The sequence below is a fragment of the Pituophis catenifer genome, unplaced genomic scaffold (genome assembly GCF_029215685.1).
Source record: "Pituophis catenifer annectens isolate HBS135680 unplaced genomic scaffold, rPitCat1.0.hap2 SCAF_1, whole genome shotgun sequence".
Lineage (NCBI taxonomy): Eukaryota > Metazoa > Chordata > Lepidosauria > Squamata > Colubridae > Pituophis > Pituophis catenifer.
This window is the reverse complement of record NW_027256881.1, coordinates 44,483,566-44,497,249: the sequence shown is the minus strand read 5'-3', so window position 1 is coordinate 44,497,249 and position 13,684 is coordinate 44,483,566. Positions and strand designations below refer to the sequence as shown.

At 41.8% G+C, this 13,684-nt stretch overlaps 1 protein-coding gene and 1 long non-coding RNA gene across 2 annotated transcripts in view; one reads left to right on the top strand and one right to left on the bottom strand.

Annotated features, from left to right (window-relative positions):
- Nucleotides 1-12,098, bottom strand: part of LOC139320294 (uncharacterized) — a 28,539-nt gene extending 16,441 nt beyond the window's left edge. Inside the window, exon 1 of the long non-coding RNA XR_011600682.1 lies at nucleotides 12,033-12,098. This is a non-coding gene — a long non-coding RNA (uncharacterized lncRNA). The remainder of the gene's footprint in view (nucleotides 1-12,032) is intronic.
- Nucleotides 12,099-12,407: 309 nt separating this feature from the next.
- PKDCC (protein kinase domain containing, cytoplasmic) overlaps nucleotides 12,408-13,684 on the top strand; it is a 33,870-nt gene continuing 32,593 nt past the window's right edge. Inside the window, exon 1 of the mRNA XM_070948535.1 lies at nucleotides 12,408-13,347. Within this exon, the coding sequence (XP_070804636.1) occupies nucleotides 12,604-13,347 (744 nt within the window). The 5' untranslated portion in view covers nucleotides 12,408-12,603. The remainder of the gene's footprint in view (nucleotides 13,348-13,684) is intronic.

Here is a 13,684-nt window from a genome sequence, read left to right as displayed (position 1 = left end):
TTTAATAATAAGGTACAAATGGTTTCCCTTAAGATGAATTAAAAAATATCAATACAAAAATATGTACATGATCTTAATTATGAATTAGATTGATGCTGTTTTGTAATTATAGTTGCTATTTATTTAATATTAAGTCAATGAAAATTTTAAAATTATGTAATATACACATAATTGGTGCACAGTGGTTAGAATGCTCACTCCAGGAGTTTGATTCTGAATGGCTCAAGATTGACTCAACCTTCCATCCTCCCAAAGTTGGTAAAATGAGGACCCAGATTGTTGTGGGGCAAGATGCTGGCTCTGTAACTGCTTAGAGAGGCCTGTAAAGCATGGTGAAGCAATAAGTCTACATGCCATTGCTATTGCTATTGACAGTATGGAAGACTTGCTATCTGACCTACCTCATTCAGTGTGGACTCTGAGATTTGTATCAACAAAGGTAACATTGTTCATTTTCTGTGTTCCTGCATTAAGAGCATGGAAAATACACAGCTCAGATAGGACATGTGCATGTGATTTTTTTAAAATGAAAATTTAAGTATTTTCATTATAGATTTCATTATTCTTATGATTAAGGTTGAGAGAGTTCATCAGGCAGATGGAAAGCTTTGATGTCTAAATTGAAGTCGTGATAACATCTGAGTTTAACTGGTATCTTCTACAAAAGAAAATAGAAGCCCTGAAAGATGAGAAAAGGTTCTTGATCTTGAGGTCCTTCTTGGGTCAAGTCTAATCAGTGTTTATGTGTAAGAGACAGTCTGTGTTTTTGGTCCTGGGAAAGAAAACTGGCCAAAGCCGATATTGGCTACTCAGTAGTAATGTCTTTTCAAACAGGGGATCTGTGGGTAGAGTTCATAAAATTATTGAATTGTGAAGTTGGAAGGGGCCACAAAGATCATCTAGGTAGCCTTCTGCAATTTACAAGGCAATTCATTTAGCGCCTCATTTTGAAAGGTAGTCAGGTAAAATTCATAATACTTAAAACAGTGAGTGCGCTTTTTATAATATATACTTTAAATTTGGAGCTTAATTTGAATATAAGAATTGAAATATGAAGATTTTCTTGCACGTAATTAATGTTTCATTCATTTTGGAGGAATTTGCAGATATCAATTAATCATAACAAATAAAAGCAAATCTTCATTGGGGAAGTTGGAACAATGAAGTTCAACAGATAATAGACTACAGTTTGGCAAAGGGGTCAGCAGTATACAATCTTCTTGATCGGAGAAAGGTATTACCATTTATTTCTAAACGTCTATCAAGTCCTATATATAACTATATTGAAATACTATGTAAATATATCCTCTTTTGAGGAGGTGAATTCTGACTTTTTAACATTAACATTAATCAGAATACAGCTGGAAGAGTGCTTGGAGATCTTCTAGTCCAACCATCTGCTCCAGCAGGAGACCCTATACCATTTCAGGCTATCCAGTCTCTTCTTAAAAACCTCCAGTGATGAAGCACCTACAACTTCTGAAGGCAAACTGTTCCACTGGTTAATTGTTCTCACTGTTAGGAAGTTTCTCCTTAATTCCAGGTTGCTTCTCTCCTTGATTAGTTCCCATCCATTGTTTCTTATCTTGCCTTCTGATGCTTTGGAAAATGAATTGACTCCCTCTTCTTTGTGGCATCCCCTCAAATACTGGAATACAGGAACCCTGACAGGAATACTGCTAGCATGTCACCCCTAGTCCTTCTTTTCTTTAGACTAGCCATATCCAATTCCTGCAATCATTCTTCATATGTTTTAGTCTCTAGGCCAGGGCTGTCAAACTTGCGGCCCGCAGGCTGGATGTGTCACATGCTGGCCAGGCCCATTCCCGGTTTAGCGAAGGGAAGAAAAGTCCCAATACGTCACATGACGATGCCGTGACAACGTGAGTTTGACACTCCTGCTCTAGGCCTTTAATTACCTTAGTTGCTCTTCTTTGCACTTTTTCCAAAATCTCAACATCTTTTTTGTAATGTGGTGACCAAAACTGGATGCAATGCTATTCTATCAGTTATTAGCGGAAATCAGCCTAAGCTTATTCTTGCTGTTTATTAGTGTCTTTATATTGCAAAGATGGCTTTTCCAGGGGTACTACTGTTGAACACCAAACCATTATGTGGACCTTTCCTCCCATCTGATCTGCCAAGTCAAGCCTTTGCTTGTGTTGTTAAATGCTAGAAACTAAGTGAAATCCTCAGTTTTGCTATCAGTATGTGGTCTTTAAAGCATCTTCCAGCCTTCTGGCTTTTTCTTTTGGGCTATTGACATTCCTACTCCTGATCTATCTCAGGTAAAATTGTGATGCAAAGTCCCTGCCTAAACAAGACCTTTCAATAAGACAGAATTGGTTCCATTATCTGATCTGCAATCTCCAACAGGGCGGGAGGGTTAAGCCTCCATTGTGTGCTTGAGGGGAGGCTTTCCTTTGCTTATATGTGAAGGCTGCTAATCCCACTCTAAATGGATTCTGTGATTAAGATGTAAGGGATGGTAAATAGCTGTTAGGTGTCTGAAAACAATGCCAGCAATTTGGAGGAATTATAACCCTTGAAAAAGGCTACTCTACCTCGAAGAGACTGATGGGGGGAATCTTTGTTCATGCCATAGGGGAAATCAGAACCACCATTTCCACTAATTGGTTCCAAGAAACGGATTTAATAAAAATATAAGAAAGGTGTGGTCACGTCTAAAATATAAAAAAAATAACATTTGTATTTGCCAACTTTGTTTTGGGAAAGAAGAATCAATATTTACATGCATGTTTATGACACACATGTTTATTCTTCTGATTTTTCTCCTAAATCCCAGGAAGCTGCTTTAGATAAAGTCTTATCTCTGACAATGCAAGTTTTCTAATATCTGTAGTAGCACATTCACTGATGAACACAAATTGTGCAAAAATATGGATTGAAGGCATTTTGGATGTTGGATACACTGTCAGCCATTTGAAATTGATTTTTAGGATTGAACAAACAGTTGTCACTGGCCATTTCTTATGCTGACTAACTTAGAACAAATCAATTGGAATTTGTAATAAATAACAACAAGATTAGAAAGACATGGCAGAAAATCAAATATTTACTCAAAGGAAGATTAAAAAAAAAGCTAAGCAGGGCTGACCTGGTTAAGTACTTAATTGGGAAAGCTACGGGAAATCTTAAAGCTATAGATTAGATTGTGATATCCAAGAAACATACTGAAAGAAGGGGATGATAACCAATCCTATATGGTTGCCAAGGAAACTACATGGATGTGTTCATGCAGTGACTAGAAACTGAATTCAATTCAAGGAAATATTTTGTTTTACTTTTAACTGATGTTCATTTGTCAACCAAATTTCAAAACACTAAGAAATTCAGTTGCCTGACATTCTGTTGCTCTTTTTAGCACTTTGGTTAGATGAACACATACAAAGTATGTTTTCATAGATTATGACACACTGTTAGGAAAAAATACCTGATCTAATCTTGCTACTAATTATTTTATGTTCTCTTTCTGAACATTTGAAAGGGTAGCTTATAATAAATCTATAGATCTGCAGCTCACTCTCTTTGTAGAATAACAATCCTTGGGTGATTCACAGCAATGTTTCTTCAGTTAGGTTCCATGGAATACTAGCATTTTCAAAAAGAAAAGAAAAGTTTTCTACAAATTATTTCCAAGATCCAGAAGGCTCAAGGTTGACTCAGCCTTCCATCCTTTCTAAGGTAGGTGAAATGAGGACCCAGTTTGTGGGGGCAATAAGATGACTTTGTATAAATATATACAAAAGTATGAAGGCTATTGCTTAATGCATTGTAAGCCGCCCTGAGTCTCCGGAGAAGGGCGGCATATAAATCAAATTTAAAAAAAAAAAAATCCATTCAGTTGGATTAGCTGAAGAAGTATTCAAAGATACTATTCATGAATTGAGAGGAGATGTTGGAAAGCTTCTCAGACCTCATGCTGAAACCACATAAAAAATTGCTAGATGATTTCTAGTTGAAAGTCCAGAGTAGACTTTCAGGGAAGAAAGTCAGGGAAGAGACTTTGAAGGCCTACTGCCATTTCCTTAAATATAGCATTGTGGTAGAATCTTTTCAGTATAATGAAAAAAAAAATGCCAAAATAATCTGATTTTTATTCCAATTACGATTATTTTTTTTTAACAAATATCACTTCAGACTATTGTAATATGCTGTCATAAATCCTACTAAGATTCATAATTGATGAAAGTAACATACTGTAAATTAAAGTGTAAGACGGAAAATACAGAATTATTAAAAAGTGACTTCTTTCAATATTATCCCTCCCCCCTTTAAAAAAATAGAATCATGGATATATTTCATTTTTAAAACTTCATTGTTTCATGGTCTTGAATATTTATGTTTTACAGCAACTGGGCAATAGCCATGGTCTCCTGCTGTGTAGCTCATTGTTCATTTTACAAGAGGTGAATCTAAACCTGGCTTGGATTTTCAAGCCACGTTTCTCAAGCTGTATTAAAGGTCTCTTTACTTAAATTACCCCCTCTGATTGCTATTCAGGCCAAATCATACATTGAAATGCATGAAGGAGCTTTTTGCTCTATTGGTTTGCAGGCAGACTTTTTTTTTTATTTTTAAATGCTCCAAAGCAAATAAATAAATAAATAATAATAATAACACATTTTGCCATTAAAATATAAGTCAAATTAGAGTAGAAAACTGCTCCACTATTTTTGGAGTTAAGCTATTTGTATCTGCTCTTCTGTTCTCAGCTGTAGAATCAGCAGCAGCAGCAAAAATGGACAATGAATATTATATTTAACTGTATAATGATCGTTATGTAAACTTGAACAATAATGGTGTACTAATATAACCCAACCAGATCATCAACTTCCTTTCATCAGAATTTTTCCCCTGCAGGACATCTGGAAATATTCAGCAGTTAATTGGGTAACATCAGTCTCTTCACATCTGTGAAGTTTTCATCTTATTGACTAGCAACCTACTTTCTCCTGGCTAATTCATTTTCTGACCAAAAGCACACAAATATGATTCTGCAAAACACTGGACACAAAGTAAGTGGTGTTTGTTTGTTTTTTTAAGCCAAGGCTTATTTATTTTCATTTGTTAGCTTAATGCCTTTATTATACAAGCAGTCATAATGGGAATAAACTAGAGGTTTCAGTAGAAATTGGATGAGAGACAATTTTGTTTGGCCTGAATTTTGAAATGAATCAACTATTTGAACGATTGCTATATATATAAAAAAGGAGAAATAAATATGCAGACACTAAGATCACATATGGGCCTTTGGGCACTTTTGATTTGCTTCCAGCAGCAGGCACCAGTAGGTGGCACTTAATTGATTGAATTTGGCTTAGATGTCCCTATGCCCACCCAGGCATAGGGACATCGTTCTGTGCTTCTTCTCAGATTATACATGCTTTCTGGAAATCTGCAACAATTAGAGCAGCATGTTCAACACCATGAAATGTGAAAACTGTACTCATCAAAATCTCAATATCACAGCTTGTAAAGTCCATAGTAGTTCAATTAGGAGTTTTTTGTTTATTGATGATTGCCTGTTTATCATGTACCAGGATGCAGCAGTGCAGTACACAATTTCCCACCATTTCACATTAAAATCTCTTTAAGAAATAAAAAGAAGCAACTGTCATGACCATTTAAAGTACAGTTTTATCATGAATACCTAAAAGTGACTTTTAGGTGCAGGTCAATTAATACATGGCAAGAAATACTAAACTTAGATCAGGAGGAGACTTTCCCCTTCTCAAGATTTAGGCAATCAAAGATCTTAGTTTGTCCAATTAACATGAAATATATTCAGTTTACATTCTGAGTGAATCACCGCCACTTGTCACTTTTTAAAGATTTGAATGTATGACAATAATAAAAGATTGAGGGACAGAAAATGGCAAGGGTCTTGGATTGGTCTGCCTTTTTCTTTAAGGACTCTTTCTGCAAGTTATTATCAGATTCCCACCCCCTTTTAATTAGTGCTTCATGGTTGACATGCCATCCAGTTAGAAGAATATTGCATTTAAATTAGGAACATATTTTTGATGGAAGTTCAGATTCAGATTCTCTTTTGGAATGTTCAGCATGTCACTAGAATTCCACTGTAACTTTAGAGTTTTGGGTTAAATATGGATCCTATCAGAAATGAGATGAATGTTCTGAGTTCTTCCTTCTGAGATAAGTTTATGGATCGTTTTAACATTCCATGTGCATTGAGTAAATAAACAAGTTGGGGATAGAATGGTTGGATTGCAACTGGATAGACCCGGGCTCAAATCTTCCAAGTTTTGGCCACGATTTCTGATCAATCACTATCTCTCTTTACCCTGTAGAACTGAAGTAAGAATAAACAGAGGAAGACAATTATGTGCAATCACTCTTTATGCATAAGAACCAGGCAAAGAAATAAATGTTAAATAATATTATGCAGTACTTATAATACAATATGCATTATATTTTATTTAGAAAAGGTGTTCTTTCAGTATCCAATTAGTTTCTCTTATGTATTTGTAAGCAAGAAAACAAATAACACTTTGCTTCTAGATTCTAGAATAGGATTCTATGCTCTAATCAAACATATTTTTGTGTAGAGAATTCAACTTGCAAGGCAAAGTGACCGCTCCCTCCTCTCTCTATATACCAGGGGTCTCCACCCTTGGCAACTTTAAGATTTGTAGACTTCAACTCAGCTTTGCTGTCTGAGGAACTCTGGGAGTTGAAGTCCACAAGTCTTAAAGTTGCCAAGGTTGGAGACCCCTGCTCTAAACTGCACACTGTTTCCCTTGAGAGCTGATCAGCCACCATGCACTCTTGTCTGCACCAGGGAGCAGATAATTTATATGTAAATCTCCTACTTGCACTGTATCCATGAACAATCAGATACCGTGTTTCCCCCAAAATAAGACCCTATCTTATATTTTTTCAAAATAAGCGCTTGGCCTTATTTTCGGGGAGGTCTTAATATTTTGGGGCACATGGAGCAAGATGAGGCTCCTCTCGCCGTCTTATCTGACTTCCAGCTCCGTCGCATTTCTTGGCTGTTGTGTGCAGGGAAACAAGTTGTACCATAAAAAAAAAACTTCTCATGAGTTTGAGAAATTGGAATTAATTGATAAGGGTGTGTGGGGGTGCGTGGAGCATGTTACCTCTCCTTTTCCCCTCCTCCGGCCTTGCCTCACCTCACCTCATGTTGTTTGCTTGGCAAGCAACCAGAGGAAATGGTGGGGACCGGTTGTGCATGCGTCTAAGTATTTTTGGGGAGAGCTTATTTTTGGGGGAGGGCTTATTTTAGCACATGCGCACGAAAGCCCGATTGGGCTTATTATCAGGAGAGGTTCTATTTTAGGGGAAACAGGGTAGCTCTTCATTGGCATCACAGTACCATTTATAGAAGGAATGGACTACTTGCCACTCTTTCTATATTGAATTTTTACAAGGGAATATGTTGTCTGAACAGAACTCCTGTTAAGAATTAGAGGTATACAAAAAAGGAGATAGGCACACTAGTTTTAATTATGTATTTTTGTTTCCACTCCTATTTCACTATTAACAAAGTTAATTGCAAACTAAAATCTCAGGAAGAAGTAGGTAAAATGTTTTAAATTCTTCTATTTTAAATTATTCATCCTTTTAAACTGTTTTATTAACATTTATATTTGTTGAAAGAAATATCCTTCCGGGTTCAGTTCCAAGTGGGGAAAAAGACACTGGAAACATGGAGACTCCTTGGAAAGATGGTTTAATGGTGGACAGGATCACATGGTTTGAGTTCCTGAGCAGAAAAGGGCAGAGATGCTGAGAGTCCCTGGGTTTTATACCCTCGCTGGCTTTGAACTTCCTGGGGCACAGGAAGAGTATCCTGATTGGTTGCTGTCAAAGGTCATAGCTAGTCTTGCTGGCTGATGTAATCTCCCCAGGTGCCATGTGGGGAGTTTCTGTTCCTAGATGGGTCCTATTGTGTTGCAGATGATGGTTTATTGACAAAGGTGGGGGGATTGAGTTTCTGCCTCTGGCCCATTGACAAAAGTATGGGGGGAGGCAGGAAGGTGAGAGCTGCTTTGTCTTTCTCCATTTCTCATCCAGGGAAATATATTCTGCCTTTTTAATATTTCCTAAAATATTTCATTCTTCTAGGAGAGGGGTGGGTGCTAACTTCCTACATATTTATGCAAGGAAACATACAACAATCTTTCTTGGTTACACTTGAAAATTATCTCTTTTCCAATCTTTTGGCTTAGCCATTTGTGCACCTGTTTCCACTGCCTAGTTTTTTTTTTTTTTCCAGTGCAGATTTTTATGACTCCTTAAAGAAAAACAATTCTTGGCAGGTTTAAGGTTCCTTCTTATTCCATTAGAACCATCACGATCATTCTTACCTATAGAAGCAAGTGTAGTACTTTTTCAGGAGGCTACAGAGGGTGTGAGGGTTAGGCTGTGGAACTGAAGTCACAAACTTGCTGAAGCTGAGAAACACTAACTCAGGCAATCATGTCTCCCATAATCCCATTGACAAGCTATGGAGCGGCAACCCCAACGTATGAAAAGGTTGCTTTTTAAAACAGGTAGGCATTTCAAGCAGCTTTTATTTATTTATTTTTTTGTCTTGTTGGAGGGTGAAAGAAAGAACGAAGAGCAGGGCGGAGGGGAAACAAGCATTTCATTATTTTTCAGCCCAATTTAGTCAAGAGCTGTTACAAAAGTACTACTGGCATCATTGGACACATTAAAGCAGATCGGGCTAAAAGTATCACAACGAAATAAGACAGCCTGCTTGTCTTTTCTCAAGCACGAGCATTTTCTTTGCAGAAGGGACACGTTCCGCGTTCGGGATGTTAGTGGCAGCTTGTGCCTTGTACAATTAGTACCGACAAGGGAAATCGCCGGATCCAGAGCCCCCTTGATCAAGATATTAAGCGGGCACCGATTCTTGTTCTTGCTTGTCCGCCCTTTTACTCTCTTCCCCTGGCAGACAATTCAAACAGTGCCTTAATTGGCGCGTCTTGCTTGCTTTGTGCCGGCGACCCGAATGGCGCTCTCCAGCTATAACTTTCTCAATTCAAAGCACTTTCAGCTGGGTCTCGGTCTCTCTCTCTCTCTCTCCTCTCTCTCTCTCTCTCTCTCTCCCTCTCTCTCTCTCTCTCTCTCTCTCTCTCTCTCTCTCTCCTCTCTCTCTCTCTCTCTCTCTCTCTCTCTCTCTCTCTCTCTCTCTCTCTCACACACACACACACACACACACACACACACACACAATTCAAACACTCACTCACTCACTCACTCACTCACACTCTCCCTTTGTGTTCTTTCTGGGACTAATTTCATTTGTTAATTAGTTGCTAACAGCGTCGGCCCGGTGTAGATAAGCACACCATTAGCACTCGGCTTCGGCCAGTCTCCAGCAGAGTTGCGGCGACCTCACGCCGAGCCCGGGAGATGCAGGAGGGGCGCAGAGCTTCAACCCCCACCAGATCTCGGCGGGGCCCTTTCATCCCTCCCGCGGTAGCCACAACACAGAGCTCCCGGCTGAGGACTTTAATGAGGGGTAGGGCAACGCTCAGGGGGAGAAGCGGAGTTCTATGGATTTAAAATAAATAATAATAATAAAAAAAAATCCGCAGCGCGCCCAAGCCTGTGAACCGGGAGAGGTCGTCAAGGAACTGAGAGGGAGCGCTCCTAATTTTTCTTTGTCTCTCTTTTTTACATTTAAAAGCCTCCAGAAAACTGTCTACTATTTGTATACCCGCTCCCAACTCTTAGCCCGACGGTGAAATCGCTCTGCGCCCAGCCCACAGATGGCCATGAGATGTGTGGGATTACAAGGCTCATCGTCCCCAGCCAGCAGGAAAGATGAGTGTTGGAGACTGGCACACCCCAGAATCTCAGGATGAGGCAAGCCAGCACAGATTCCTTGAAGCCCTCATCGATCCGTTAAATTTAGCACGCCGTCCAATGAATTTCGACACGTCCCTCCTATATACACATCTTTCCCCCCCCCACTTCCATGGGAGTTAAAACCCTTTGGCCTCGGGCGACGCCAGATTATAGGTGGAAAACTGAGCTGTAAATTTCTCACATAAACCTTCCCAGGAGATAAAGGCGCTCAAATAAAGCTTTTATTTCTCTCCGCCCCACAAACTTCGCAATCCACCTTGAGCAATATTTGTACGTGCGTGCTCTAAGCACCTTTGGCCGGGTAATCAGCGAGCCGCTGCGATTAATCAACCCGTTTCAACGGAGCTTGCCTGTGCATTTAAAATCTGATTTTTATCCGGTCCTGCCCCCCTCGGTTATGCTCTGGTGGCGAAATAGAGAAGCCCATTGATTTAAATATCTTGTCAGAAGAAAGCTTACTTTCCACACACATACACACCCCGTGATTTTCTGCAGTTATGCGAAGGAAGAGGGAGGGAGGACGAAGAGGAGGGAAATGGCCTTTATTACGTGGCTTTAAAATATCAATTCGTTCTTAAAGTTATACTTTGAGTAAAGTCTAAAACCTTAATGTTGTTAAAGACTTCAGGAAAGAAATTTAGGGCCCCTTTAAGCCAAACAACGGAATGGCCTGAAAAGTATATTTGAAGAGAGATGGCCAGATCGTGCCCTACAGTTCGTTCAACAAAAATGGTTATGATTCCCACAACGTGAAATTAACCCTATTTATTATCACAATTCATGTAATGATATTACTAATTCGGATACTCCGCCCTTACCAAATCATCCCAGAGCGAAGTTACCTCTATTATGCCTTAATACATGAATGGACGGTAATGACATTTAATTCTTTGCATTCCTATGATCTATGTTACGACTGAATTCATTTATTTTATTATGCAAATTTAATACACACCCCCTTGCAATCAACTCTGGGAGGCAAACAAAAATAAAACCGCATCTAGAACAACAACAGATTTTCTTCCCGAGTTCTCACATATTATCCAAACCATTGATTAACAAAATGGTCTAGGATTCCCTCTCCTCCCCAGCTCAAACCAGTGTTATAAGTGAACAAGTTTCATAAATTATGCAAATGCAGTTGCTTGCTTGGCCTATGAATGATTCTGGCTAAGCCTGTGATGGGAATACAATCATTGAGGAGCCTCCCCTACCCGTATTTACCGCTTGAGGTTGCTCTCATTTTACTAAAATTGCTAGTCTCGAGGATTACACTCACAGCTGATTTTACCGGACAAATCGATCTGTTTGTCAGCCCGGTAGAGCGACCAATGTAAGGGATTGATTGACATCCCTTCGCTGTGCATTTCGAAGGGCATGGGGGAAAAAAATCACTTTCGTGGGAGGACAATTCGGTCATTTGGTCTTAAAGTGTATGTGTGTGGGGGGGAGGCTCAACTACGCGGCATATATCACATGTACGAGCACATGTGCTTGAGGTTCATGATGGGCAGCACGAGTTAAATAAATATACTGCCGACTTGCTGTTTTTTTTTTTTTTTAACGGGAAAGCGTTTCATAAATAAAAGAAACGAAACACGCCTCTCCTCGTTTCTTCTCTGTTTGGGGTTGGTACAGATTTTTGAAAGGTGGGCTATTAAAAAAATCGAGTAATTAAACGCGGGCGCCAAAGATTTCCGGAACGTCTGTAAGTAACGCTCCTAAAGGCTGTCAAAACGGAACTGTCTGGTCGTGTGAACAGGATGCAGGTCTATAAATACTCGCGAAAACCCAGGGCGGCAAAATCAAATTCATACGTAGAAATAAACACTCGGATAAACATGACTTTGGGAAGGTCCTGAAACGAGGCTGGGAAGTGCCACTTCATTTGACTTTCCCTCCCGCTTTCTCGCAAAACGCAACCGGCTTTCCCACACCTCTCCTCGGGATCAATGTAGAAACAGCGGGGCTGTGACAGACGTTGGAGGGCAAAACGTCAAATCCTCTTCGGAGAGGAGAGAGAGACGACGCCCTTGAAGGCGCCTTATCTTTCTGCCCGGCCGAAGGCTTCGTTTTCCCTATTCTGCCTTCTCGGGGCGCCACACGACTCCGATCGCGCAAGCGGGATATACTTTCCCTACCGTCCCGTTCCATTCAGCTACCGTCTTTGGGAGGCGACACCGTTATCGAGCTCCTGCCGCCTCTCCAGCCCCGGAGCGTCAAGGAGCGTTTCTGGGACTTGTAGTTCTCCGTCCCGTTGTGTTGTGGCCGCCACCTGCGACAAGAAGACTTCATTTCCCAGCTCTCCTCTCTGCTGTTTTCCCTCTTCCACTGGCGAGGCCGAGCCGTCAATCAGTTGGCGTCACAATGAATGTAGCACACTTGGAATTTTTTTTTATTTTTTTTTGGGTATGTAAAAATTCTCCTCCTCCCCCCCCCTCCTCATTGGGGTGTACCTAATAATAAGACTTTCAGGGCGGGTAAAGGCAAGGCAGGAGGCAAGTGTCATGTGGGCTTCTTCAGCTCGCCTCGCCGAGGAGTGGCGAGGCAGCAGGGCTGAGTGAAGCCGGGGTTTGTCCGTCCGTCCGTCCGTCTGCCTGCCTGCCTGTCTTTCGGTCATCTGGAATGGTGCAAGCGAGACGGCGGCGAAGCTGATCCCGAAGGCAAGGGAGCCCCGGCTGGAAGCTTCGCTTGTGGAGGCATCGCAGGGCAATGAAGCGGCAAAAGCTGGCCGTGGCAGCTGGCTTCTGCCTCTCCTTCTTGCTGGGCACTTTGCTCAACCTCTTATTCATCCCGGCCTTTGATCCCCTTCAGCAACAACAGCAGCGAAACGCGGGCATCGCGCACTCGCTGGCGGGCTCGCCTCGGGACAGGTCGTGGGAGGCGGCGAGGAGAAGCGGCGGCCGTCACCGGCGCTGGGATTTAGCCCGGCAGATCCGAGAGCGCTACGAAGAGGTGCTGCGGTACCAACAGAGACAGCAGCCCGGAGAAACGGGAGCCGGAGCGGCGGGTGCCGCTGCTAAGTCTCGGCCGGCGGTGCGACCTCTGGAGAGGCGGCTCATGGATCTCGCGCCGCCGAGGCTCCCCTCCTCGCCCACCGACCGCAGCCCACGGGGGCTCCAGCTCAGTTCGGCCGCTCTCGTCGCCTCCGGGGCTCCCTGGGTCCCCGAATCCAAGCTGGAACTCACTCTCGGGCCGCTTCGGTTGGGATGCCGGGACATCAGCAACGTGACCGAGGTCCATTACCTGGGCTCCGGCTACACCAAAGCGGTCTACAAAGCGGTGCTCAACAAGAGCCTGGCGGTGGCCTTGAAGTCCGTCGATTTTGGGGGGCACGACATCGAGCATTGCGTCAAGCTCTATGGGTCTCTGGAGGACTGTTACAGGCTGGCCTCCTATAAGATCATCAAGGAAATGGTCCTTTTGCAACGGTTGCGGCACCCCAACATCCTCCAGGTAAGTAGGGAATCCTTGGTTTTAGGGACTTCAGATTGGTGTGGATTTGCGCGGCCCAGGCGGTGAGAGATGGGCGGACGCGGAGTTTAGGATTCAAACTCAGCATGGGTTGCCTTTTCCTTAAGCGGAATATTAGTTCATCCATATATATATAGAATACTTTGCAATACATTTGGAAGACGAATTGGAAGGGGGAAGGGAGGAAGACGAGGGCTGTTTTGTTATCAGCAGACAGAATGATTATTTGTCGTGATCATAACGACAAATTTGAATTCTGTTCTCTTCCATCTGATGGGCTCGTGGAAGAGGCAACAGGGAGTTCATCTCCCCGGTGTAT